Source organism: Mirounga angustirostris, unplaced genomic scaffold, assembly GCF_029215605.1.
Source record: "Mirounga angustirostris isolate CCGP_5_RB_7025 unplaced genomic scaffold, mMirAng1.0.hap1 SCAF_9, whole genome shotgun sequence".
Taxonomy (NCBI): Eukaryota; Metazoa; Chordata; class Mammalia; order Carnivora; family Phocidae; genus Mirounga; species Mirounga angustirostris.
In genome coordinates this window covers 47,918,653-47,945,989 of record NW_026991717.1, presented here as the reverse complement: position 1 = coordinate 47,945,989, position 27,337 = coordinate 47,918,653, and the positions used below count along the sequence as shown (strand labels likewise).

At 36.4% G+C, this 27,337-nt stretch overlaps 1 protein-coding gene across 7 annotated transcripts in view; it reads left to right on the top strand.

Moving 5' to 3' along the window:
• Positions 1 to 27,337, top strand: part of TCF12 (transcription factor 12) — a 375,623-nt gene that overhangs the window by 233,647 nt on the left and 114,639 nt on the right. For all 7 annotated transcript variants that reach the window (XM_045899994.3, XM_045899996.3, XM_045899993.3 and 4 more), the window contains one exon: positions 27,180 to 27,244. In XM_045899994.3, coding sequence (XP_045755950.1) covers positions 27,180 to 27,244 — 65 coding nt within the window. The remainder of the gene's footprint in view (positions 1 to 27,179; positions 27,245 to 27,337) is intronic.

Genomic DNA, 27,337 nt, shown 5'->3' with positions numbered 1-27,337 from the left:
GTTAGCCTGGTGATGGGTATTAAAGAGGGCATGTACTGCATGGAGCACTGGGTGTTATACGCAAACAATGAATCATGGAACACTACATCAAGAACTAATGATGTAATGTATGGTGATTAATGTAACAGAATAAAATAAAATTAAATAAATAAATAAATAAATAATTAGAACAAGGGGTGCCTGGGTGGCTCAGTCAGTTGGCTCACTCATCTGCCTTTGGCTCAGGTTATGATCTCCGGGTCCTGGGATCAAGCCCCATGTAGGGGTCCTTGCTCAGCAGGGAGCTTGTTTCTTCCTCTTCCTCTGTCCCTCCCTCCACCCTTCTCTGTCTCAAATAAATAAATAAAATCTTTTTTTAAAAAAGAAATTCAGACACATGCTACAGTATAGATGAAATTTGAGGATATTATGCTAAGTATAAGATAATTACAAAAAGACAAATACTGTATAATTCCACTTATATGAAGTACCTTGTGTGGTAAAATTCATAGAGACAGAAAATAAAATGGTAGTTGCTAGAAGCTGGGGGGGGGGGCGGAGGGAAGAGTGGAGAATTATTTAATGGTTATAAAATTTTAGTTTTGCAAGATGAAAAGAATTCTGGAGATTGCTTGTACAACAGTGTAAATATATGTAACACTACTGAATTGTACACTTAAAATGGTTAAAATGGTAAATACTATGTTGTATGTATTTTACCACAACTTAAGACACAGTTTATTGAAACAGGGATAAAACATGTAAGTGTACATTCAGTCCCCAGTCTTTTGAAGTAGAGACAAGGCCTGCCATTAGTGGATGGGGCAGTTTGATTGGGTTTTAGATTACCTTTCTTGCTTAAACCACACCTATTGTTCACCATCTGAAAATCACAGATGGTGATTGCAAGTGTAGTTTAAGCAGGAAAAATTATGTACAAAGGTATAGGAAAACTTACATTTTGGGGAGTATTTGTGTACATTCCTTTAGACTTTTATGGCACTCCACTCCAATCTTTTGTAGTTGTCTAGCTACCACATAATTAGATGATGATTTGGAGCCAACTTCTTAACACATTCAGTGTAGTTTTATAGAAATGACTACCTTTCTTTGCACTCGTATTTCCTCAGTTTGTAGATTTCATTTAGTTATATAATCACAACAAAAAGTACAATTGGTATAAAACACATTTGGGGGTGAATAGAACTAGCTCTTGGTAAGCATATAACTGAATTGGTGGGAGTAGAAATATTGAGGGTATTAAGGGAACAGCCTATCAGCCATGAGCATTCAGTATGTTTTAGAGACCAGTCAATGTTTTCTAGAGGGAATGGAAGGGCATTGGTTTAATCTGGAGAGTTAGTTTATCTAGTATATTTCTAATCTTTTTCCTTTGCGTACTTTTTCATAGGTGGGAATATAGTTAAATGAATCTTGTTTTTGAAGTACTTACCATAAATATAAGTCATCTGTCATATAGTATATCATATGTATAATTTTCCCCACTCCTCACCTATCATCAGCCATTTAAATTGTTTATAAACAATTCCATATGGAACATCTTTTATGTGTAAAGTTTGTTCTAACTTGGCTATATCCTTAGGATAGATTTCTAATAATAAAGTTGCCTGGTCAAAAGTTGTGAGTTTTTTGGATGGTTCTCTGATGCAAATAAAATTGTTCATTATTTTCTCCCTAAACCCAGGTATTGGGGACAACCCAGTGCTCCATATAAGCATTGAGTCCTAAGTAGATATGTGTTGAATACACACAATGCTGTTTTCCACTAGATCTTAGTTTTTCATTTTTTTATTTTATTTTATTTGCGAGAGAGAGAATGAGAGAGAGCACGAGAGGGAGGAGGGTCAGAGGGAGAAGCAGACTCCCTGCTGAGCAGGGAGCCCGATGTGGGACTCGATCCCGGGACTCCAGAATCATGACCTGAGCCGAAGGCAGTCGCTTAACCAACTGAGCCACCCAGGCGCCCAGTTTTTCATATTTTTTAAAAATAGACACGTCCACTCACACACTCTGTTCATTTCCTCTTTTATAATTGCTTTGTATGGTCTCTTTTATTTATGCAGTGGTATTTGCTTCTCTCAGCCCCTCTGTGTTCCTATTCTTTCAACTTTTATCTATCTGTTCCATGAAATGTTGCATTAGAGTTCTTGTCTACCCAGCTTTCTCTTTTCCAACTCCTTTTTTGAAATTGAGTTCGTCAGCAGTGCTAGGTGCTAAGAAAATAACAGTGAACAGAATTCTCTGGCCCCATCTTCATGTGACTTAAATTCTCATGTTAAATGTATTGTGCCATGTGTTTGTCTTGTTTCATCAACTAGGTTGTAGGTAAATGTGTTATTCATTAAATTGACCATTGTAGATGGACTTAAAGAGAATATTGTGCCAAGGATTATGGATATTGATATAAGGATATTCTTTTACTGATACTACATGCCTGGGTTATGGATTACAGCATTGGAAGAGACCTTAAAAGGTTCATAGTCCAACAACCCATCAGTATTTTAATATTTATAGATTGTGCTGAGGACTAGGGAAATGGAACAAGATTGATAAAGTCTCTGCATTGACAGAGCTAATGCCTAATAATAAAGCCTTCCATAACTTAGGGTTTGTTGATTACAAAGTACTATATAATTATAATAGAAAACATGTATTAAGCATTTATTTATGACAGACACTAAACTAAGCCTTTAGTGTATATCAGTGCATTAAGTTCACACTACAGTTCTATGCAACAGACACAGCCGTTTTTGTTTTACACGTGAGAAAAATGGGGTAACTGGTACAGGATTGACAATTTACATTGCAAACCCAGATCTATCTGATTATGCAACCTTTGCTTTTAACCAGTATATCCTGACTTCTGACTCCAAGTCCAGTACTCTCCCTTTTACTTTTTTTGCCTTCCTTTACATCTCCATCATCAAGGTGTTGTCCAACCTGTGCTTTAAATATCTTCACAATGTAATACTTATTTTCTCCCTAAGGTAGCTATCTAATCCTTGGATATCTCTGTTAGAAAGATCTGCTTTATGGTATACTTAAAAAAACAAAATCTCTCTCTCTAGAATTGACCTATTTCGGCCCTAGATATGTTCTTGGGATCATACCAAACTACATCAGCCCTTCAGATATTTAAAGCAAGCTATCACCTTTTCTCTGCCAGAAGTTTTTCTCCACTCAAATCCCATTATTTCAGATGTCTTTACTGTCTCAGTCACTGTGCACAAGTTTTAGATTGCTTGGAGTTTTCTTACCGTGGATTCAGCAATTGCTGCGTTAGCTCCAAATGTAGAGAGAAAAGACAACAGCATTCTCCCAACTGAAGTGGTAGAAGCAGGCTCACCATTTCCCACTCCTTTTTCTTAGAGATCCTCCATTTACTTAGTGATTATTCTATTAGAAACATCTGAAAAGGAAAGAACCACCTTCCTTTCCCCTTTATACTGTATAGGCCTTCTAATTCTGGACTCAGATATCAGAAATTTATGTAGGCATATCTCTTCTAATTTGCAGGGGGCTCAGTGGGTAGGCATGGAATCGGAAGATTGATAGGTTGGGGAAGGATTTAGGAACTCGTGCCTGAGAATCATAAAGGGAAGAAGCACAGACCAGAGGGACAGTTTAGGTGCTTATTAGCTTGAAGGAGGGAAGGCACAGCATGATTTGGCTTGGTTTTGTGCAGCAGCCCTTTTGGAAGCCAGTGGTTACAACAAACAAGGAGGAGAAATAAGAGTTTCTGTGCAGGAAAACATCCACACAGAAGGGTAGAGGATGCTGCAGCATCAGCAACTGGAAATTGGTTATATATGAGGGAATTGATTAAATAATATATTATGGATAAGGAGATTTCTCACTGCTGGTGAAGGAAGTTACAAATAAGGAAAGAAAGAAAACTTGAAGGAATCCTATATTGGATGGGAATTGGAGATATTTGTGTGAACTCGTAGATAAATTTTTAATATATATAGTGAGAGATAGAAATATATATGTGTGTGTGTTGTGTTTCTGTGTATGTGTATACATAATGCATATATTCCCTCAGCTCTGTCCACTAAGAGAGCCTGTGAGTAGAAAAACCCAGTGACCATCCCTAGAGTCCAGAATTTGTTTTCCAAATACTATCCTCCACTAAAAGAAACCAGGCCTCCTTGGAGAAATGACTGATCCTAAAGCCAGGGCAGGAAGAGAGAGTACAAGATGAGCCTAGAACATCTTGTTATGTTGGAAAGTAAGGACATACTCAAAGAATGATGAGATCTTGTCAGAAGGTCATGGAAGGCAGTTAGAAGGAGCTCCCTCTGGCCAAATCTGGGACAATTTGAACAATATAAATAACGACAGTAATGGATTATAGCCCACTGAATAAAATAGGAAACCATGAGTCTATGCTGATATAAATAAATTGAAAGTTTTGTGAAGAACGGGACTTTTATCTAGTCTCAAAGTACCTTCCCACAAAATGCTTATTAATTACAATGGGAAAAAATAACTTTTCATTTGAGAAGACTTGGCAGACACCACCTTAATGAAGTGATCAAAGTGAACATCATGAGTAATGGGATAATTCAGTTCATGTGCCACCTGATAGGATGCATTGGGAAGAGCACAGCATCACTTTTGTGATATTCCTGCCAAAGATGCATCACCTGAAACTAGTCCTGAGGAAATATCAGAAAAAACATTTTCAGCGGCGCGTGGGTGGCTCAGTCGTTAAGTGTCTGCCTTCGGCTCAGGTCATGATCCCAGGGTCCTGGGATCGAGCCCGCATCAGGCTCCCTGCTCAGCAGGAAGCCTGCTTCTCCTTCTCGCACTCCCCCTGCTTGTGTTCCCTCTCTCGCTGTGTCTCTCTCTGTCAAATAAATAAATAAAATCTTAAAAAAAAAAAAAAAAAAAAAAAAAACATTTTCAGAATGAGGGACGTTCTGGCCTTTAATATCAAGGACATGAGAAAGTCAGGAAAAAGAAGACAAGACAACTACAGGCAGTCATGATTCTGAACTTGATCATGTTTGGTAAAACTCAAATGAGGTCTAAAGATTAAAAGGTAGTAATGTATAAATGTTTAATTTGATGATTCTGATGCTTATATTGTAGTTAATTGCACAGTATACAGTAAGACATACTAAAGTATTGAGGGATGGCGGGGCATCATGTCTCTGAAAAGTTCCTTTTACTGTACTTGTACCTTTTTGGTAAGCTTTGGGCTTTCCCCCCTCCCCCAAATTTAAAAGAAAACAGCAGAAGGTTAGCTTGGAACCTGAATGTGGAGAGCTTGGAATGTCAGGGTTGAAAAATGGATTTTGTATTCCATGCATTGGGAAACTTTAATCACTCTTGAACAATGGAATGTAATGATGAAAGTGCTCTTGGAATATGAGTTTGTCATCAATCTGTGGATAGATGGGGCCAAAGAGAGACAGAGGCAGGGATGTCAGTTGGGAGATAATTGCTTGGGTGTTCATCCATAGGACCTTGAACTGAGAATGGTGGTGCTTGAGGGTGGAAATAAAGTGATGGATGTGAGGCATATCCAAAGGTTATCTTTTGGAATTTGTTAACTTTTAAAATGAGAGAGACAGAAAGGAAATAGATGATACTTAGTACAAAAAGGCTCAAATTCTGGACCAGAATAGTCAGTATTCTTAAACTTATTTGAAAATAATTTGATGAAACATTACTGCTTTAATCTAATGCTTATTATGTAAATAATAGCACTACTAACTACATAAATTACTGAGTGTTTTTATACTTTTTATGCTTTGCTCTCCTATATTTGTGTTCACAGGGACTGTTTTGTAGTGATGATTGGGTAAATAACCTGACTTCTTCATGCATATGTTAAGTTCTTTACATACATGAATTATTTTAAAGATCAAACTTCATAAGGAATGTATTATGTCTTCCTCCTACATCAAATATAATACATATTTATTGTAAAAAATCAAAATATGAGTGACCTGAAAGAAAATAACATTTTAATACTATTACCAAAGATAAATCACTTTTTACTCCTTAGCATTCAAAAATATGGAAACTAAAAATCAAAGATTGATTAACTTGATCCAACATCCTAGCACTAAGTAATGAAGCAAGAATTGGAACCCAAATCTGTTTGATTCACTTGTTCCATTTCAGTTATCTGCCTCAATTGTGTAAGTAAGTATTTGCTAGGTATCTCCTGACTGGCTAGGAGGATATGATTTTTTATTGACAAAGGAACATGTTATGTATTCTAAAAACTAGTATGCCAGTCATTTGGAACTTGTCCAACTTTTCCCATAAGTACAGTGTTAGAAGTAATAGGAGTAGGTATTCAAACTGATAATGTAGCTGAACTTGCATCCAGAAAAAGGATTGTTGAATAGGACACGAGCAAAAGGAGTACCTCAAAGAAAGTGCCTTTTCCTTTTTTTAAATATATACCTATTTCCTCAGTATAATGTATCTTTGGAATCTTCCCACCTTCATGGCTGCAAAAGCCCCTCTCCTTTCAGAGTCCTTTACTCCCAAGTTTCCATAAGCCCAGTGCTACTGTGCTGCTTTAGTCTTCAGCTGTAAAGTTCTTCCCCCCCCCCCCCCCCCCCCGAGCACTCTGTCCAGAGTTCTCTCTTTTCTCCAGTGGCTTACTACATCTTCAACATACTGACTTCAGCTACTGTTAAAAGAAAAACAGTCTAGGGGTGCCTGGGTAGCTCACTCGATTAAGCGTCTGCCTTCAGCTCAGGTCATGATCCCAGAGTCATGGGACTGAGCCCCTCTTCAGGCTCCCTGCTCAGTGGGGAGCCTGCTTCTCTCTCTCCCACCTGCTCATGCGTGCTTTCTGTTTCTCTCTCTCTCAAATAAATGAATTAAATCTTAAAAAATAAAAATTAAAAAAAGTCTAATTAAATTCATTCATATTAATGTATAGTAGTAGCATGGTCCAGTGCAAAGAACCTAGGATTTGGAATTGGGACCTGCATCTTAGCAGTCTGCTTAACCTTCACTAGTTATGTGACCTTGGGTAATTTAGTTGATCTCAGTGATTTTGAGTCACCTCATTTATAAAATGGGAGTAGTAACACTAGCTTATCAGGGCTGTGGTGTCAAAGGAGATAATGTATAGTAAATGTAGGTTGTAGTATGTAAAAAATATATGTGCTAGTCATCATTGATAAATAAGTGATGGATTTAACATTCTCATAATTATTTGCATTTTGAAAAGTTTCTTGATCACACAAATTAAACTCTTAATTGGCAGAGTCCTAGTAGTTACTTTAAAAAAAAAAGTCATTTCAGAGAGTGGAAAAAAAGAGTTGCAGTAGGAGTCACTTCGGTAAGCTGACTGCCTCAATTGGGTTATATACTCACAGTTGCTTTCCTAAAGTTGTTTCTGGTTCTCTTCCTCCCTTTGATCCACCTGGTCTGTAGTCAGTCAACCTCTCCTTCCCCAGCCTCTTCCACTTCCTTCTCCTCCCCCACCTGCCATGGTAGTTAGGGTTAGGAGGGCAAGGACTTTGGAGTGGTGTCTCTCAAGCTTTAATGCTCATAAGAATCATCTGGGGATCTTGCTACAATGCAAGTTCTAATTCAGATAATTTGGGGTGGGACCAGAGATTGTTTTTTTGCAAACTTAATGATGCCTAAGCCTTTAGTATGAGTACTATGTTTTGAGTGGAGTTAAAACATGGATGATGTTTTTCTGTATGTTTCATTTCTAAAAGTATGTGTAACTTAGAGAATGGCTCAATTTGTCATTATAGATACCTTTTAAAATTTCATATTAATTTCCTTCATTTAGTACAGACTGTTTGCTATCTGAGTAAAGCTTAGAACTCACTAGTTACTCCAAGGTGATAATGAAGATAATCGGTACTAGTGTGAAGTGGTTACAGATGAGAACTACTACCAGAGGAAAATGTAATTGATGGTGGTGAGTTTTTTTATTTTTAAAACTTTGTCAATCTCTCTTAATAAGTTAAATATGAAATTTAAAATAAAACTACTGAATCTGACCAAATTCATATTTTTCCCCATATTACAGATTATTCATGTTAAAGTCACTGATATTAAATAGCCAGTGTATTTTTATTTTTTAGTAAATTAGGAGTTTTGTCTTAGGAAAACTGCTAGTTATCAAGTCTTGTTTATTTCGATCATACAAAAATTACTCAAATCCATACTGTAGAACTTTAAAGAAATTAATACTGGATTCAGCCAAGGCAGAAATACCAAGACACAAGGGGGCACTGTTTTACCATAATCTGATTGAATTTAACAGCTTTTTGTTTACTGTGAATGTCGCCAAATTCTGTGTTCTTTGTAGTTATCATGAAAATTTAAATACTGTATGTTTTTCTAAAGCTGTAATACTTAAACCGCCTAAGCTTTCCGAGTTCACAAATCAGATGTGCTCTTAGCAAAATTCAGGAACTTTTCATCTTATTTGGCATGAGTTTGGGAAGACTGGATGATTTGAAGATTAGAGATTGTGTAACACATTTAGATGTTAGTGTTTAGGTCTGTGGTAAGGGGGAAATCACTGTAAAAACAATTCAGTTGCTTTGGAGAAATATAGTGCCTCTGTTCTGCAGAAAAGAGTTGGGATAAAGATTGAACTGTTAAGAGCTGCAGCTGCATTTGCCATCAAATACCAAGTTGGTGCTGATGAATGTTTTGTTTTTATTGTCATGGAAACTTGGAGCCAGAGAATGGATATTCTATTCATCTGGGAAAATAGTGGTTCCTTGCATAAAACATAAGGACCTTCCAGAGCGGTTCCTAAAATAGATATACGCTGAATATAATTCAAAAAAGTTGAGGAAGTAAATGTGGAATAAATGCAGTCATTTCTGGATCACTTCTATTCTCAGTACTAAGAATATAACTAACTGTATATTCAGTTATTAAGCTATTTGCTGCTAGAAAGTTGAATTCTAGTGAGCATATTTGTTTAACATCAATATTATAGTTACCCAATCCTTAAGGAGCTGTCTTTGTAGTTCTTCCTTTATCTTAAGATATATACTAGGAACTCTAAATTTATATCCTATTAAACAATTGCTTATAATCCCTGAATTTTTATTTTCATCCATGCTACTTATCTGTTACAATCTTCCATTCCGAACATTTTAAAGCATTCTGTATTGGGGGGTGGGGGGAGCTTTACCCAAAATAAACTCTTACTGAAACACAGAGATGATTGTATGGTCGGGGGGGGGGGGAAGAAAATATAAAAATTTTTTAAACATGAAGATTTAAGTAAATCCTTATATATATTTTATAAAGTCACGAATGGGAAGAGACATTACAGGAATAAAAAATGCAAAGGAATTTTGGTTCAGTTATAGCAAATGTGGTATAGCAAAATACAAACATGGAAATGATAGTAAATATAAAATAGCACTACAAATTAAGATAGAATTTCTAAAGTTTATAAAGAAAAGGGAAAAATTGTGAGTTATGGTTTTACTAAAGGTTACCCAGCTAAGCTATATCTTGAAGGGAAACAAGACAACTTTTTATGACTTCATAAAACATGAGAGAGAAGAAAGGGTTAGAGTGGACTGTTTTAGATAGGATAGTTAGAGAAGGCTTCTCTGAGGAAGTAACATTTGAGCAGAGACCTGAATGCTCTGACATAAGAACTTCTTGTGTAGAGAAGCTAGCAAGCCTGGCAGCCTTCAGTGGGATTAAACTTGGAATGTTCAAAGAAAATAATAAAATTACAAGTTTATGAAAGTTGAAGAAAACAACAGTGTTCTAATAGACTTTTAAAGCAACACAATTAACTAGAACATGACTAGTTTTCTCATATGGGACAGGTCGAGGATTAGAGCCTAAACCAAAGTTTAGGTTGCCAGGATATAGGAATCTCTCAGAGGAAGAATAGGATTGTTTCAAAATAAAGATTATAAGTGTGAGTTTTACTGTTATTTAATACTGTTTTTCAGAATATTTTAATGAAATAATTGGTTTTTTATTGAATATGCTCTGATGTAGGCAAAAAGTAATTCAGGGAAAAAATGAGTCAAAAAAACTGTAAATGTGATTTAGCTTACAGAAAAAATACTCTTAAGCAAGAGTATTAGGAGAATATAGTTTAGTAACTCTAAGAATATAGTTTAGTAACTCTAAGAGAATATAGTTTAGTAACAGCAATTTTCACAAATACTTTTAATGTATCTAGAATATATATTAAATATGAATGTGTGTGTGTGTTTATTATGTCATATACAACAGGACCCAGGAATTGAAGACTTGTACAATAAAAATACCTGATACAATATGCCAAAAAAAAGTAGAGGAGAAACAGCAAACTGGACATTGTATTCCATAACTGAAGTGATGAGAAAGGACTGGAAAATTGCCAACTTTTTAACCTTTTAGAAATAACAGTGTGTGTAGTTAGTGCAGGAGATCATATTCCTAGAGCAGCTTGTTCCAAATTCAAATATGTCAGCAAACTTAGTGGAATTCAAAGTATTTTAGAAATAAAACCTCAGAGGTTACAAATAAGGTTACAATGTCATAAAAACAAAAATGGTTTAACAAAGTTTTTAGGTTTTTCAGGATTCTGTCAAACCCAATTTCTGTTATGGTAAAGTTTAGCAGAACAAGATGTATTTAATGTAGGAGACTCCAATATGTAAAGAGAATAACAAATTTGGAATCTGTTTTGTTACTTATCTTCTACCATATGCATTCTTCTCAGCAGTTTAATAATAGGAAAGTCTGACTATTTATTGGAGTCAAGTTTTGCTGTGTTCTAACTTTCTGATCTGTAAAAATGGGTTTGCTAGAGAAAGACTAGAATACCTTTTTTTTCCTTCTTTGTGGGGCAGAGCTGGTGGAAGAATTTCCAAGAGGTGTAAAAAGTTGAGGAATTTTCATAGTAGTCCTGATTAAACCATTAGTTCTCAGGCATTGGACAATAGGTGGTACATGAAAGAAGGGAAATAAACGAGGTGAATCCCACAATTCTTCAACTTGCTGCCAGGCCACAGCAATGGGGAGTGGAAATCAACAGAATCCAACAGTCTTACTGGGTTGAGGAGATAAAGAACAGAATTCAGAGAAGCCACAGTGAGTCAAATTTGCAAGGCAAAAAGAAGGGAATGTAGAGAAAGAGCTCAAGATTTGCAGAGGAGTTTCAAGTCCTTGGCTAAATACTGATCTGTATATGCTTGAGAGGAAACTTAATTTGAGACCGGGAATCACTTGAAAGGAAAACGCTGAACAATTCCTGAAACTCACACAAAGCTAGGAATAGTTCTTCCAGCCAACGAAAGTGGAAAGATTTCATAATAAATGGCATTGTGTAGAGTCCTCAGAAGGGTACTGTGTTGGGGAGGCTACTTTAGCTCTGGGCTGAAGGCTGTTCTGAACCTGCCTTAATAAAGCTTAAAGACAACCCTGGAAGAGGATCAAACTTGATTCCAAGTAACTTAACTGCTTACCACAACAAAGTCCAACATTCTTTAAAGGAATGCAACAAAATCTAGCACCCAAAAAATGTGAACTTCCTAATGTCAGATTACTAAACATGAAAAGAAGCAGGAAACTATATTCTGTAACTGAGAGTAAAATTCATCAGTAAAAACAATAGAGCAGGAAATTACAGATGATGGAATTAGCCAACAAAGGTATTAAAATGGTCATTACAAATATACTCCATAGCTCAGAAATGCAGAGGAAAATACGAACATGGAAATTGGAATTACGAGAGATGAAAAATGCAATACCTGAAAAGAAAAATACACTGGATGGGATTAACAGAAGATTATTCACCACAGAAGACAAAATCAGTGAATTTGCAGACATGGAAACAAACTATTCTAAATGAAGATCACAGGACATCTAGCTAAAGCTACAAAAAAATACCATTTCCACCATTTCCATAATGATGAGAAAAAAAGTCTGAAAGCTACAAAATTCTTTTTTGAATCCATCAGAGAACTGAAATTGCAAGGCAATCATGTGACCTGAATTCCAAGGAGAAGTGACTGTATCACCTCCATGGGAGAATAAGGTGTCATACCAGTCACAACACAAGCAGGTAAGAAGAATCACTTAAAATTTTAAAGTTAAATGGAAGGCCAATTTTGGACTAGCAGCATATCAGTTTGAAAGAGCTAGGGGAAGCTAACAAGAGAATAGTCCAAAGGGATTTCACACTTACCTCAAACTTTTCCCCTCAAACCTGTACTGAGTACTCACAAGGATTTGGGGGTAGAGCAGGAGACTAAAGAGAATTCCTGTTGATGCTGCAGGCATGCAGTTTCTAATCAGCTGTCACTGTGGGAACAGCAGTAAAGCATGCCAACATCCCTGGACCCTAGGTACTGAAAGACCTAAGCTTCTTTAGGAGAGACAGCAAAGCCTTTTGCCCAAAGGACACAAGCTAAGACACATTGATTAGGGGAGGTGAGGAAACTCATCTTAGACTTAAGATCTTAATGCTGATACCAAGTACAGGTCTCCTGCCAGTCAGACGGGGGCGAAAACTCCAACTCAAGGTCATCTAGATGTAGAGTTGAGTTTCACTCTTATAGGGAGGAAGGGATAAAGGATAGGAAAGCGACAGCCATCTACCACTGGGGGAGGGGCAAGAGCATGGGGAGATATGCACTCTGCAGCACAGGTTTATAGGGTCTATTGAAAGCTGAGGATGAAATACTAACACTAAAAAAAGTCCTACTACACCCCAATCATATACTAAGCACTAGGCAAAAGCAGCCTATCATTAAAAGGAGTTGAAGCCTCTGGTCAACTGAAGGTAACCACAGCAACAACAATGACACTCAGCTAGACTCCTGATTAGTTTGATTCATCTTTCCACAGCAAAGGCCTTATACAAGGAGAGGCATGCTCATTTCCAGGCCTAAACAGTCTCTACTCTTCTACACATAGTAGTTTTGCATTCAATCAAAATTATGAGATTTGTAAATATGCAAGGGGAAAAAAAGGTCAAGAGGCAAAATAATCAACAGAACAAGACTGAAAGGTGACTCACATTGGAACTATCAGACAAGGATTTTAAAGTAACTCTGGTTAACACATTAAAGGATCTAGTGGAAAAGGTGGACAAAATGTACAAATAGATGGGGGAATTTTTAACAGATAAATGGAAGTAATAAGTTTAGTTGAAATGCTAGAATTAAAAGACATATTAAAGATGAAGAATTCCTTCAGGATCATCAGTAGACAACACAGTTGCAGAAGAAATCAGTAAATTTGAGTATAGGTCACTATAAACCAACTGAAACACAAAGAGTGATAAAAAAGACAGTTATGGGACAATATCGTGTAGTCTAATATATGTGTGATTAAAGTCTCAGATGTAGAGGGAAAGAGAAAAATTAATAGATCCAGGATTTTAATAACAAAATATACACATATGACTAGACTTATATTTTCAAAGTGCTGAAAACCAACAATAAAGAGAAAATCTCGTATACAAATAGCAATAAAAATAAACCATAGCAGATATCTCCTTAAAAACTTTGCAAGGGGCGCCTGGGTGGCTCAGTCAGTTAAATACCTGCCTTTGGCTCAGGTCGTGATCCCAGTGTCCTGGGATAGATCCCTGCGTCAGAATCCTTGCTCATCAGGGAGTCAGCTTCTCCCTCTCACTTGGCTCCCCCCCCCCCCCCCCCGCTATGCTTGCTCTCTCACTCTCTCTGAAATAATTAAATAAAATCTAAAAAAAAAAGACTTCGCAAGCAAAGAGGCACCTGGCTGGCTCAGTCAGAAGAACATGTGACTCTTGATCTTGGGGGTCATGAGTTCAAGCCCCATGTTGGGTGTGGAGATTACTTAAAAAAAAAAAAAAAAACTGTCAACCCAGAATTATATATTCATTGAAAAAAATTTTTTAATGCGGGCAGAGACTTTTTCAGATACACAGAAAGCTGAGAGAACATCCCCAGCAGACTTGAGGTACAGTAACTATTAAATAGAATTCTTTAAATAGAATTCTTTAGGCGGAGGGAATGTGACACTAGACAGAAACTTGGATCTACATCAGGACTCAGCAGATTTTTTTCTGTAATGGCCCAGAAGCTTTGTAGTTCAGATAATCTCTGTCACAACTACTCAACCCCACCATTATAGCCCCAAAGCAGCCATAGATGATATATAAACAAGTGGGTGTGGTTGTGTTTCAGTAAAACTTTATTTACAAAAACAGGAAACATACCAGCTTTGGTTCATGGGTCATAGTATGCCAACTGCTCATCTATAAAAAGAAATGAGAGCTTCAGATAATGTAAAAATGAAACTATAAAAGACACATTATCTCGTTTTGTTTTGTTTTTAAGATTTTTATTTCTTTGAGAGCAAACACGCAAGAGAGAGAGCACAAGCGAGGGGGGGGACAGAGGGAGAGGGAGAAGCATGCTCACTGCTGAGCAGGGAGCCCCAAGTGGGGCTCAGTCCCAGGACCCCGAGATCATGACCTGAGCCAAAGGTAGATGCTTAACCAACTGAGCCACCCAGGCACCCCATGTTTCCTCATTTTTAATCACACTATAAAATAAATTTATAAACAAAAATAGTAACACTGTATGTGGGGTACATAAATATATGAAAGTAAAATGTGTGACAACATTAACCCAAAGGATGGAGGGAGGGTATTTGAAGTATACTGTTGAAAGATTCTTACACTGTTACATAATTACTTAAAGGTAGATCCTGTTAATTAAAGATAAATTTTGTAAATTGAGGGCAAACACTAATAAATAAAAGCCAGTAGGGGAGACTAAATGGAATACTCAATCCAAAAGCAGTCTGAAAAGGAAATAAAGAACAGATGAGACAAATAGAAAACATCTAACAAATGGTAGATCCAACCATATCAATAATTGCATTAAATGTAATAGTCAAAATGAAGCACACAGGGTAACAAGAGACTGAAAAAAAAATAGCTTTTTACCTTTTATTCTCTATTTTCCAGGTGTGTACTTACAGATTCTTCCCCAGATGAAGCATTTATTATTTTTTTATTTTTTTAAAAGATACTATTTTTAGGGGAGCCTGGGTGGCTCAGTCAGGTAAGCGTCTGCCTTCAGCTCAGGTCATGATCTCCGCGACCTGAGATCAAGCCCAGCATCAGGCTCTCTGCTCAGCAGGGAGTCTGTTTCTCCCTCTGCCCCTCCCCCCTAACTCATGCTTGCACTCTCTGTCTCACTGTCTCTCTCGCTGAAATAAATAAAATCTTTAAAAAAAAAAAAAGATTTTAAGTACTCTCTACACATAATGTGGGGCTCAAACTCACAACCCTCAGATTCAAGAGTCATACGCTTCACTTACTAAGCCTGCCAGGCACCCCCATAGATGAAAATATTTATATAGTGAACATCACAACATCTATTTACACAGTGTAACACCTTCTTTTTATCTAATAAAGATGGTCTGCTCCTAGTTCCCCCATGAGCTTTAGACAACAACCAAGCTATATTGAACCCAGTGGCTTAGAACCATCAGACCCAGGGCGCCTGGGTGGCTCAGTCGTTGTGTCAGCCTTCGGCTCAGGTCATGGTCCCAGGGTCCTGGGATCGAGCCCCACATCAGGCTCCCTGCTCCGCGGAAGGCCTGCTTCTCTCTCTCCCACTCCCCCTGCTTGTGTTCCCTCTCTCGCTGTGTCTCTCTCTGTCAAATAAATAATATCTTTAAAAAAAAAAACAAAAAACCATCAGACCCAAAGTAGCCTGTGGGAAAAAAGGAATAGGCAGGTTAAGAATCCTAACACCCAAGCCTATCTATTCTGTTCCCTCTCTATTACAGAATCTATAATTCTGTTAAAATTCATTTTAGATTGTCTTTTATACCTTCATTTCTCTTCAGATCCCTTACCCACCTTTTCCAAGTCATGCATGCTTTCTTTGGTAAATCTTTCTCTTTATTTGAATTGGGAACAGAAACTTGTTTGTGGCTAAGTCTACAAGTAGTACTAGAGATAGACCCACTATTAATGCTAAGGGAAGAGGGAGGCCATCAACCTTTAATGAAATTTAATGAAATGGAAGGTATAAAGAATTCTAAAACCTTGGGGAGTATCCAAAGGTTTCCTTTAAATTATTTCCCTGGAATCTACTTTCTTTTTTTCCTCTATTTAAGCCTTTTTCATCAAACACTGATATTCAAGATGCACATATATGGATTTTCTGGTCAATATATTTCATTTAAGGGGCGCCTGGTTGGTTCAGTTGGTTAAGTGTCTGCCTTCAGCTCAGGTCATGATCTTTGGGTCCTGGGATCGAGCCCTATATTGGGCTACCTGCTCAGCGGGAAATCTGCTTCTCCCTCTCCCCCTGCTTCTCTCTCTCAAATAAATAAAATGTTTTAAAAATGTATATTTCCCTTAAAAGTAATAACTAATATCTAATTAGGCCTTGTGTTTTTCATTTTTTTCTAAGCATTTTATATGTCAGCACATTTTATCCTCACAAAAAACCAGTGAGATGAAACTGTTATTATCCCATTCCACAGTTGAAGCAACTAAGGGACACTGAGGTCAGGTAATAATCTTAGTAAGAAGCAGAGTGGGAATTTAAACCCAGTTTGTCTACATCCAGAATCTCTGTTCATAATCACTTCCCCATGCCTCCTCCCTAATTTTATTATTACAAATATTCTTCTTTTCCTCTTTTATTCTTTAGTTTCTTCATTCCTCCCTTCCACAAATACTTTACACAGATATTTTACACAAATATTTTACACTATGATTTAAACTGATTTATATAGCCATTTATAATGAGTTGGTATATAAATAGATTATTTTGAGTTATGCATGACTCACAAATGAATTTTGAATTATAACCCATTGAGCACTCAAGGGTAGCCTTTACCTATTTTTCAGATTGCAATGGTAGGATGGCAGTAAATTGCATGCAATACTGGAGGCCACACAATGAAAACTGAATGTCTCATATTTTACCCCCAGAGTACCTATTTTGTAGCAAGAATCTTATTTAAATCTTAGAACACAGAGGGGATTTAAGACTCTCTTTTGGGCATTCTCCATCTGTTTCAACAAAATAGAATAGTCTCCTTTCATTTGCTCTGTATTTGTATATTTCCTATGGTGTACAAAGTATACTTTCTGCATTATTATATAGGTGGAGGATGTTGAGCCCCAGTGAGAAACTTTACTAACATTTAGAGTTTTTCTTAATATGACTAGAATGAAATCTTGGTAACTAAGTATACTGACTTTAATTTGCCATATTCAACATACCATATTAAATATTTCAAAATGTATTAAGCAAATATATGATGAAATGCTTATACACTTCATTTTTATGACTCTACATCATTATTCCAAAAGTCCCTATATCTTTTAAAGTTGTTGTTTTTTTTTAATTACAGTTAGTTAACATACAGTGTAATATTAGTTTCTGGTGTATAGTATACTGATTCAAAACTTGCATACATCACCCGGTGCTCATCACAATAAGTGCATTTCTTTAATCCCATCACCTGTTTAACCCATCCCCCCACCGACCTCCCTTCTGGTAACCATCAGTTTGTTCTCTGTAGTTAAGGGTCTGTTTCTTAGTTTGCCTCTTTTTTTCCCCCCCATTTGCTCTTTGGTTTGTTTCTTAAATTCCACATATGAGTGAAATCATATGGTATTTGTCTTTCTCTGACTTACTTCACTTAGCATAATACACTCTAGCTCCATCCACATTGTTGGAAAATGGCAAGATTTCACTCTTTTTGATAGCTGAGTAATACTCCATTGTACATATATACCGTATCTTTATCCATTCATCAGTCAATGGACACTTGGGCCATTTCCATAACTTGGCTATTGCAGATAATGTTGTTATAAAAATCGGGGTGCATGTATCCCTTTGAATTAGTATTTTTGTATTCTTTGGGTAAATACCTGGTAATGCAGTTGCTGGATTGTAGGGTTGTTCTATTTAACTTTTTGAGAAACCTCCATACTGTGGGACAGAGTGACTGCATCAGTTTGCATTCCCACCAACAGTGCAAGAAGGTTCTGCTTTCTCCAACACCTGTTGTTTTTGTGTTGTTGATTTTAGCCATTCTGCAAAAGTCCTTATATTTTTTAGCTGTTTGTCTTCTTCCTCTTACTATTGGTGGTGCCCAGATTTACATTCTGTCAGAAGCGGGGTGCTTAATTAATAGCAAAAATAGATGGGGATGTCAATTTCATGGGCTATTAAGACAGAAAGAGATCACCCAATCCAAATTTGCTCTACCCCATCCCATTCTCCAGATGAAGACACTGAGGCCTGGGGAGGTTTAACAACTTACCTGTTTCACACAGCTGCTTCATAGCAGAGACAGGAATAGACCCTTCTGACTCTTCATTCGCATGCTTTTTCATTTCACTACCCTGTTTCTGACCAGATAGTTGGTGAATGGTAGCAGTTCCATTGATTAGTTCCTTTCTTTCTATTCCAGTTATTGCTGTCAAGGGAAACTAGCTAATTAACAATCACTTATTATCTACTATTTTGGAGCACGTTTTCTTATACTGTCTCTGCCTCCATGTGGCTGTATGCCATTGATAGAGGCTTAGAGTAGAATCTGTCCCTGGCATGCAAACAAAACAAGTCTAGAATTCCAGACCAGTGTTCCCTGAACAAGTGGCATCTGCCTTCTGGTCCCCAAGCGCCATAAAGAACAGACTCAGACATTGACCTTGCCTAGTAAGGTAATGATTTAAATTAAACAGCCAAAATACAAAAAGTTGTGAGAAAAATCACAGGAATTAACAATAATGAGCTTAATGTGCTCTTTATCATTGTATGATGCAAGAAATTTCTGAAAGAAGCATCTATACAAGCATTTGGTGGAAACAGTATGCCAGAAGGAAGTGTGTGATTACCAAGACAGTTTGAAAATATGCTCTCCTCTCTTCCCCCTTCCAAATTATTTGTTGATATAACTTTTACCTGATTTTCTTTTTTTCTTTATTTTGGGGCAAAGGGAATAAACTAAGATTAAGGTGTTGAAGATTGCTCAGTTTATTTTAGTCCCTAGAAAGTTATAAAACATCAACTGAATAATTTCAGATCCTTTTTTATTTAAGAATGGGATAAACATTAAGATATAAAAGTTGATTATTTCTAGAGAATATGCATTCACCATATTTTATCCTGAAATGCAACCAAAGATGAAGAGATAATTCCTAGTTCTATAATCTTTTGGCTTGCTGTAAAAATGAACTGTCTTTGTTTCTAAGCTCTAAACAACATGTGGTTAGGGAAGTATGGAGACATTAAGTGAGAAAACACTTAAATTCTGAACCTAAGGAAAAGCAACAATGCAATATGGATGTAAATATGTGTTCAGGGACAATTTAGAAAATGCAGTTAACTAAAAAGTCTCAGAGAAGCACAGTTTAGATTTTGACCTACCTGTAATGAATACCTTGTTATATATTCTATATGTGGCAAAATTAAGCCATAAAATGGTCCAGAAAGTTTTGATAAATGACTGAAATTGATCAAAATCTTATTCTGCTCTGTTCATTCATTCCTGTTTTGTACCTACCTACCCACCACACCCCCTCATATTGAATTCTGCATTTTAACGTTCTCCCTGGGCATTCTAATGTCTGAAAGGCAGAGAAACTGTTTTGTACAAACCTCCTCATCCTTGTCTATGTGTTTATATTTAACGTGTGAATCTGATTTTAGGGAGGGAGTGGAGAGCATGAGGAAAAATAGCTGGATTGGTGAATGTTTGCAACCTGGACTATTTCATCTCAGGTTTTAGTCTCAAGAAGTCATTTCTAAAGCCTGTTCAATATAGGTCTGACTGTGTGGTCTTATCAAGGATAATGAGATACTTTATAGCAATTCTGCAGGAATTATTGATTAGAAAGCTGCTTACAGTTCTGATGCCTGTCACAGGAAGTTGGTGCAGGGTTTGGATGGAATAAGTGATGAGATAAAGGCTGGGTTAGAAAAGTGCTTACAACTGGGAACTTGCTAATCACTGACCTCTATAGGGATCCTCTGGTTTATCACTAATCTCACACACACTTGGCACTTTCCTGTGCTGCTGCCTCATCATTCATAGCTGTGTGAGTAATTTGGCATGTAGTGAACAAGAGGAGGGCATAGAGAGTCCAGCAGCTGTGCTTGTTGGCACTAGATATTTAAATATCTTCAATGTAGCCAGCAGCGTGCTTGGCACAAATGTTAGCCAATAATACTTAAACAAATTGTTGTGAAGAAAATAGGCAGGCATTTATGTTAAAAACCCTCTCTCTCTCTTTTCTCTCCTTTAAAAAAAATCTGTTAGTTTGAGATCCTTTCTGGATTTTTTGTGTGTAAGTTTGAACAGATTGCTACGAAAATGAAGTCAGTAATACTAATAGTTAGTATTGGCCTTGATTCTTTCAGAAAAGAATTTCCAAGTACTTTATAAGCATTAATTAAACTGTGCAGGCCTGTGTGAGGTACATGCTACTGAGTTGATTTTCCTAAAAGAGTGAGTGGAGGCATTGATGTTAACTGACTTGTAACTTGCCTAGTTCACTCAGTGGAGAGAAGCAACAGCCAAGAGATGAATCCAGGAACCAGAATCCTAGGTCTCTGCTCTGCTACATACCAAATGGCATTACAGATTTCCCCACTTTGTAGGATAGTGTGTTTGTATGTTTCTCCAAGTGGTTAGTGTGATTGAAATTGTATGAAACTTCTGGTAGTGTTCATCCACAAAAAAAAAAAAAAGAGGAAAAGATTCTCCATGAGCAAAGACGTTAGGTAAATAATGATTTTTCAAAGATACCTAAGGGGGAGGAAGACAGTCTGCTTATAAAACTGTGATCTTATTTAAATAGATTTGCGCCCAAATATTTGGATTGGCCTATGTAGGGATTTCGTATTGTTCCTCTGAAAACTAAATCTAGAAAAGTTCTCATGATTTATATGTATTAGAATATTTCAGTTTGAAACATAGTAATGTTGATCGAGGTAACTTTTTTGAAACATCGAAAGATTCTTTTTCTAGGTTAAGTCTTTATCTTTAAGAAAAACTAGTCTAGTGCATCACTTAAAATATAACACATGGGGGTTTTTTATGTAATAGATGATGAATTTGAATTTATGAATGCAGTTCCATAAGCCTTAAAAAAATGAACATTGAAACGATACTTTCAGACAAATAGGGAAACTATTTGTTCTAATTTGTGCTATTATTCATGAAGTCAACAATTACTTCTTGAGTAGTATATATTCATTAAAATTACTAAACTTCAGTTAGTTGTAAATTTTCAGGTATTCACTAGACCACTGCAGAAATAAATGCTGAGCCATCTGTATCTTCTATAATATCTCTGTGTCTGGCCATTTCCTCATGAAAACATTATTTTGAGTTGGTAGGAAAAGAGCACATACAGCCAGGAGAGTATTACGGGGCATGTTTCTACAGCCAGTAGATTGAGATCTACAGGAGATCTTGCAATTTTACTATTATATCTTGTACCTGTTATCAGCTTCCTTCAATCACTCCTTGGTATTAACAGGATTTCTAGTAGGAAGAAGAATACAAGTGGCAGTGGTACCAGCAGTGTAAGTAAAGCATCTCTCACAGTGCCTTACACATAATAGCTAGTCAGCAAATGCAAGTTTCTGTCACCTTGCCCACAGCAGTCTCAAGAGTGAAGGAGAGTGGAAGAGTTCTGGACTGCTGTGCACTATCAGGAGGGGTCAGCAAAGCAGCCTAGGAGTCCTCAAGCCAAAGTTGGTCAACATAGGAATGCCATGTCTCCTGGGAAGAAATGTGCTTTAGTTTCCCCAGAGTACTCTGTCCAAGCATGTTGGATGCGAGTGGGCCTTAGTGCAGAGGCAATCATTTCAGAGCATGGCAGCAGGAGCCCTCGGTCACTTACATTCCCTGAAGTAGGAGTTTTGCAAGGTGCATTTTCATGGCTCAGCAATTAAATATGTTAAATTGTTTTAAAGATATACACAAAAACAAATCCCTACATTGGCCCCAGCCTCTCAGGATGCTGTTGTGCCCCCTCTGATCTTGTCCAACTTGTTCATTTGACAGATTAGGAAACTGAGATCCAGAAAAACAAGATCAGAATAAATACTTTTCTAATAGTCACTTGAAGTAAGAAAGACATCAACATGTGCCCTTTGCAAGAACTGGAAAGAATGGCAGTTACTTGTGAGTGAAACAAGCATAACTGACCATGTTCTATATCTAGAACCAGTCTTTGGAATAGTTGGGTTTTGCTGCCAATCATCTTGGGGATGATTTGTCATCCATCTCTCTCTTCAGCAGGAATAGATAGCGCCATATCATTTGATTGGTAGAGGCTGCTTGGAGGGCTAAATAGAGAAAAATTCCTATACTATATTTGGGCTCCACCAAATGTGTACATATATGATCTGAATATGGGAACTGTGTCCTAAACCTCCACTGGAAAACAGTGCAGTATAGTATGCCATTAAGAATTTGGGGTCAGGGGGCGCCTGGGTGGCTCAGTCGGTTAAGCGGCTGCCTTCGGCTCAGGTCATGATCCTGGGGTCCTGGAATCGAGTCCCGCATAGGGCACCTTGCTCAGCAGGGAGCCTGCTTCCCTACCTGCCATTCCCCCTGCTTGTGCTTGCTCTCTGTCTCTCTCACTCTCTCTGTGTCAAATAAATAATAAAAAATCTTAAAAAAAAAAAAACTGGGGTCAGATAGCCCTGCATTCTGGTTCTTTTGGCTACTTATTAATTCTGTGACCTTGGGCAAATTATTTCTCCTTGTTAGTGAAATGGGGACTTAATAGTACCTACCTCAGTGAATTGGAAGAATTTTAAAGCCACCATTGGCTTTTATCTGGATTATTTTAGTAGTGTTCTAATTCATTTGGATTATTTCAGTAGTCTAGTAGTCTTCTAATTGGTCTACCTGATTCTGCACTTGTTCTCCTGTAGTTTATTTTCACAAGCAGCCATGATGATACTTTTTAGACATAGAGCATCTTTTCAGTAAATAATACTGAAGTCAGTTGGATATCTGTGGAAAAAATATACCTTGACCCCTCTCCCCCCAGCCACCAGCCTATACAAAAATCAAATTCAGGTTTAAATGTGAAAGACAAACAGTAGAGCTTTCAGAAGAAAACATGGAAAAATAGATTTGTAACTTTGAAATAGGCAGAGATTTTTTTTAAACCGTACACACAACAAAAAATGGACAAATTAGCCAATATTAAAATGAAGAATTTCTGTTTATCAAAAGACACTATTAAGAGAGTGAAAAGGCAACCTACAGAAAATATTTACATAGAGACAATAAAAGGTCTTGTATCAAAAATACATAGAGAACTCCACAAATCAACAAGTAAATGACAGTCCAAAAGTAAAAAAGTGGGCAAAATACTTGAATGGCCATTTCATTGTAAAATACCCAGCTGTCCAGTCCAATAAACACGAACTCACTGTGATTTACTAGTGGGAACTTGGTTGCCAAAATGTCTGTTCAGTTTCCCACTGCATTAATAAATAAACCCACAACAAAAGAGCTAATTGTTCCACAAATCTCCTTACTAATAAGAATACCAGGAATATCATATAATTTTCTGCACAGGTTTTATTTTACTCTTGGAAATTCTGTTTTCTGAGCGTTCTTTCTCATAACAAGGTAAAAGAATGCCATCTCTTTACTTTTATCCTTTGTTCCTAAATCTCTTCACTAAGACCAGACAGTGTATTCTTGATTCCATCTTAGCATGATAGTTGTGCAAGTACAGAGATTGCACTTCTCCCAGATCCTCTCCTCTCTAGGCTAACATCTTGATTCTTTTAGCTGATCTGGTTTCTGGATCCCTCACCATTCAAGGGAAGTTAGATACTAACAGTGACTCAGCCGTGTTCATTTGACATGTATTAAAAATATCTATGTATAGCATTCATATATAATACTTAGTAGAAAACCATAATACGGTAGCCAAAGCTGTTATTTGTCAGACACCTGAGATAAAATAGACTTAGAGACTCATTCTAATTCATGAAAATAGTTCTTGTAAAGAGTAATTTTGAAAGAATTAAAGATAAATGTCTTCTAAATCTCAGACTGAGTATGCATTATATATAAAGAGTAACCAAATTCCTAAGTCCCTCAGAAATAACTAGTTCCTAATAAATGAAAGGTGAAATGAAAATGTATTTACATTTCAAAATCTCATTTGAATAGGTTAAGGATCATTTTAAAAACAAGCTATCAACTTTACATTTCAGAAGAAATTTTTACTCTGTAATGTTTTTAGCTTATGTTAAATTAGTTTTCATTCTCTCTTTGAATATCCTTGTAAAGGAAGAAATTTAGGAATTTTAATAGACACAGGAAAGTGGGTTTAAAAACTTAGTTTTCTTAAATAACAAGTAACCTCCACACAGATAATTAAAATTGTATTTGAAAGCTGAACTTTACTAAAAACAGAGCTAATGTTGATCTCTTACTTTGTTCCCTTTCCTACCTCAACAATTGAAAAAAAAAAAGTTTCTTACTCTGGTACGATTGAGTGAAAATAAAACAGACCATGTTGTTTAGCTTTAAGTCTTCATTAGTTGTTGAACATTTCAGGAAGAGGAATTTGCAAGGTAGAAAGGGCCTATTGAGTATTTCAACCAATAATAAGTTGATGGTATATTGTGATGAAAGACAAATATAGTCTTCCCTGCTCAGCGGGAAGCCCACTTCTCCCTCTCCCACTCCCCCTGCTTGTGTTCCTTCCCTCGCTGTGTTTCTCTCTGTCAAATTAATAAAATCTTAAAAAAATAAAAATAAAATAAAATGTTAATATAGTCTCCCAGTTCTGTCCTGCCAAGTATATGGGACATGATTTGTTTTTAAAGGTGGTATTTTCTTAAAATTGAAGACACGTTAGGGGCGGCTGGGTGGCTCAGTCGGTTAAGCGTCCAGCTCTTGGTCTCAGCTCAGGTCTTGATCTGAGTCATGAGTTCAAACTCGCGCTGGGCTTCTACTTTAGGAAAAAAAAAAAAAGATATGTACTGAGAATGATTTTTAATATCTCATAAACTTGTTTATTTGATGAATAAAGTAATACTTTCAAACCATAAATGTGTGCTGTTCTTTATTTTCCCTCAACAATTTGTCTGCCAGTCCTTCTGATTTGGCATTTCCCTTTAGTCTCTGCCATCTTCTTGGTTCAGCAGGATTTCTGATCCATTTTGATGAGGCACAGGAATAGTGTGTGTGTGTGTCACAATTGTAAAAGTACAGTCTTTTCATGGTTTTGTGAGGTTGGATTCCAAGAGTAGAAGGGTAGAGTCCAAAATCCCCACAGATCATCTTGACTCTTATAAGCAGTCTTACTTGTGAAAGATATATCCTTTGAGAGTTACAGGTTTTTTTCCTTTTTATTCCATATGTATATGTTGCAAATTAAAGCTCTTTATGTAGAACATACTGCTTAATGGTGAGACTGTGAGGCAAATAGACCACATTAATTAACCTTTTCTCATAAATATGTATTTTTATGTGTTGTCATGACTTCACCTGAAATATGTGCTTCATCACTAATAGCCAGTAAGTGCTTTTTAAGATATGTGCTATAATGTCCTAATGGGCTCTAAAATTATACCCCGAGTTATTACAGTATTTTCTAATAACTAGCTTTGTTATTACAAGGATTATTTTGTATATCTAAGGAGTCAGTACGTGCCAAATTTAGAGTAGCAAGATTTTACATCAGTTGGCCACTGTGGCATATAGACGTCAATGAAAGTAATCAAATATTAGTGTCTGCATCTCCCAAGTTTTTTTTAAATTTTATGCACTCTATCAGTAAATAATTTTGAGCATCCCATCTATGTGTGGAGTTTTAAAAAATTAATAAACTATACATTTTTATATAATCACAAGCTAATACCTCAATGTATAATATGCAATTATGGAGAAGTTCATATAGCCTCAATAATTTTAAATATTTTGGATAACTGGTCAGATTAAATTAGATTGTTACTGTTTTTACCTTGGAATGGAGAAAAAGAGCTCTGCCATTGTCATTGCTTATCTGTGTCTCCATCTTTGATATTAACATCAAACTGATGTTTACAGAAGTCTTTTTGAGCAACATATATGTTTGTGAGAGACTGTTTATTAAAACCTATATAATACTTGTAAATTTACTTTACTGAACAATATGTTGAAAAGCAAGTAAGAACTTCGGTCATTATCAGCACTGTGGGACATCTACTCTCCCTCTAGAACTGGCTCATACCATTTCTGACATTTAACCATCCAACTTTGGAACTGCAGATAATAGTCCCAAAAGGAATTCTTACACATTTCTGGGAATATAAATTGACATGATGACTTCAGAGAATAGTAAAGCAATACAGAGAAAGTTGAAAGTGTGCATTCTTTAATCCAGCAGTTCCACTTCTCTGTGTCTAAAGAAAGTCTTACGTGTATGTATAACACATGTGTGAGGATTCATGTTTCACCATTCTTCCTGATAACAAAAAAACTAGGAACAGTCTATTTCTCAGTAGGGGAATAGATCAACTGTAGTTTTATTTGTATAATGGGACATTTTATAGCAGTATAAATGAATGAACTAGGTGTCTATTATTAACATGTATCTCAAAAGCATAATATTGCATGGAAATGCACATTTCAAAGGGGGTAGGTACTATATAATCCCATCTGTTTAAATGTATTAAACACAAACAGTAATGTATATTGTTTGAGTGCATGAATATATATTAAAAGTTTCAAAACATACATGGGAATCATATATACCAACCTTTTGCTAATGGTTATCGTGTGGTCTGGGGTGAGAATTGAGCTGTATCCACACTTGTAATTTCTGAGAGAGAGAAGAAGAGAAGGAGAAATATTCAGTCTGAAGCAAATATGGGAAAACATTATTCTCCCTACTGAGTAGATCATACTGTTGGCTATATAGATATCTATTCTTTTCCATTCTTTTGCATATTTTTTTGGTTTTTCACAATGGAAAGTATTTAATAAAATACATGCTAGTCTATGAAAGTCAGAATTTGTTAAGATTAGAATGATAGTAAGATTTTTAAATTTTATTTATTGTATTTTATCTTCTTGTTTCTGATTTATTCTCTGTACTTCCAAATCACAATATAATTACTATGAATGGTCTGGAAGTTGAATTGATTGTCAATAAATGAGGATTTTTGTATATAGTTATTTTCTTTGTTTTATAGGGAAAACGTCAGAGAGAGGCTCATTTTCCCTGTACAGCAGAGACACCGGATTACCAGGCTGTCAAGTAAGTTTAACAAATACAAAAGTGAGATCATTTTTAACCCATAAATAAAGGCTTTGATAGAGAAGGTAGAAATTTATCCGATTTCACCATTAT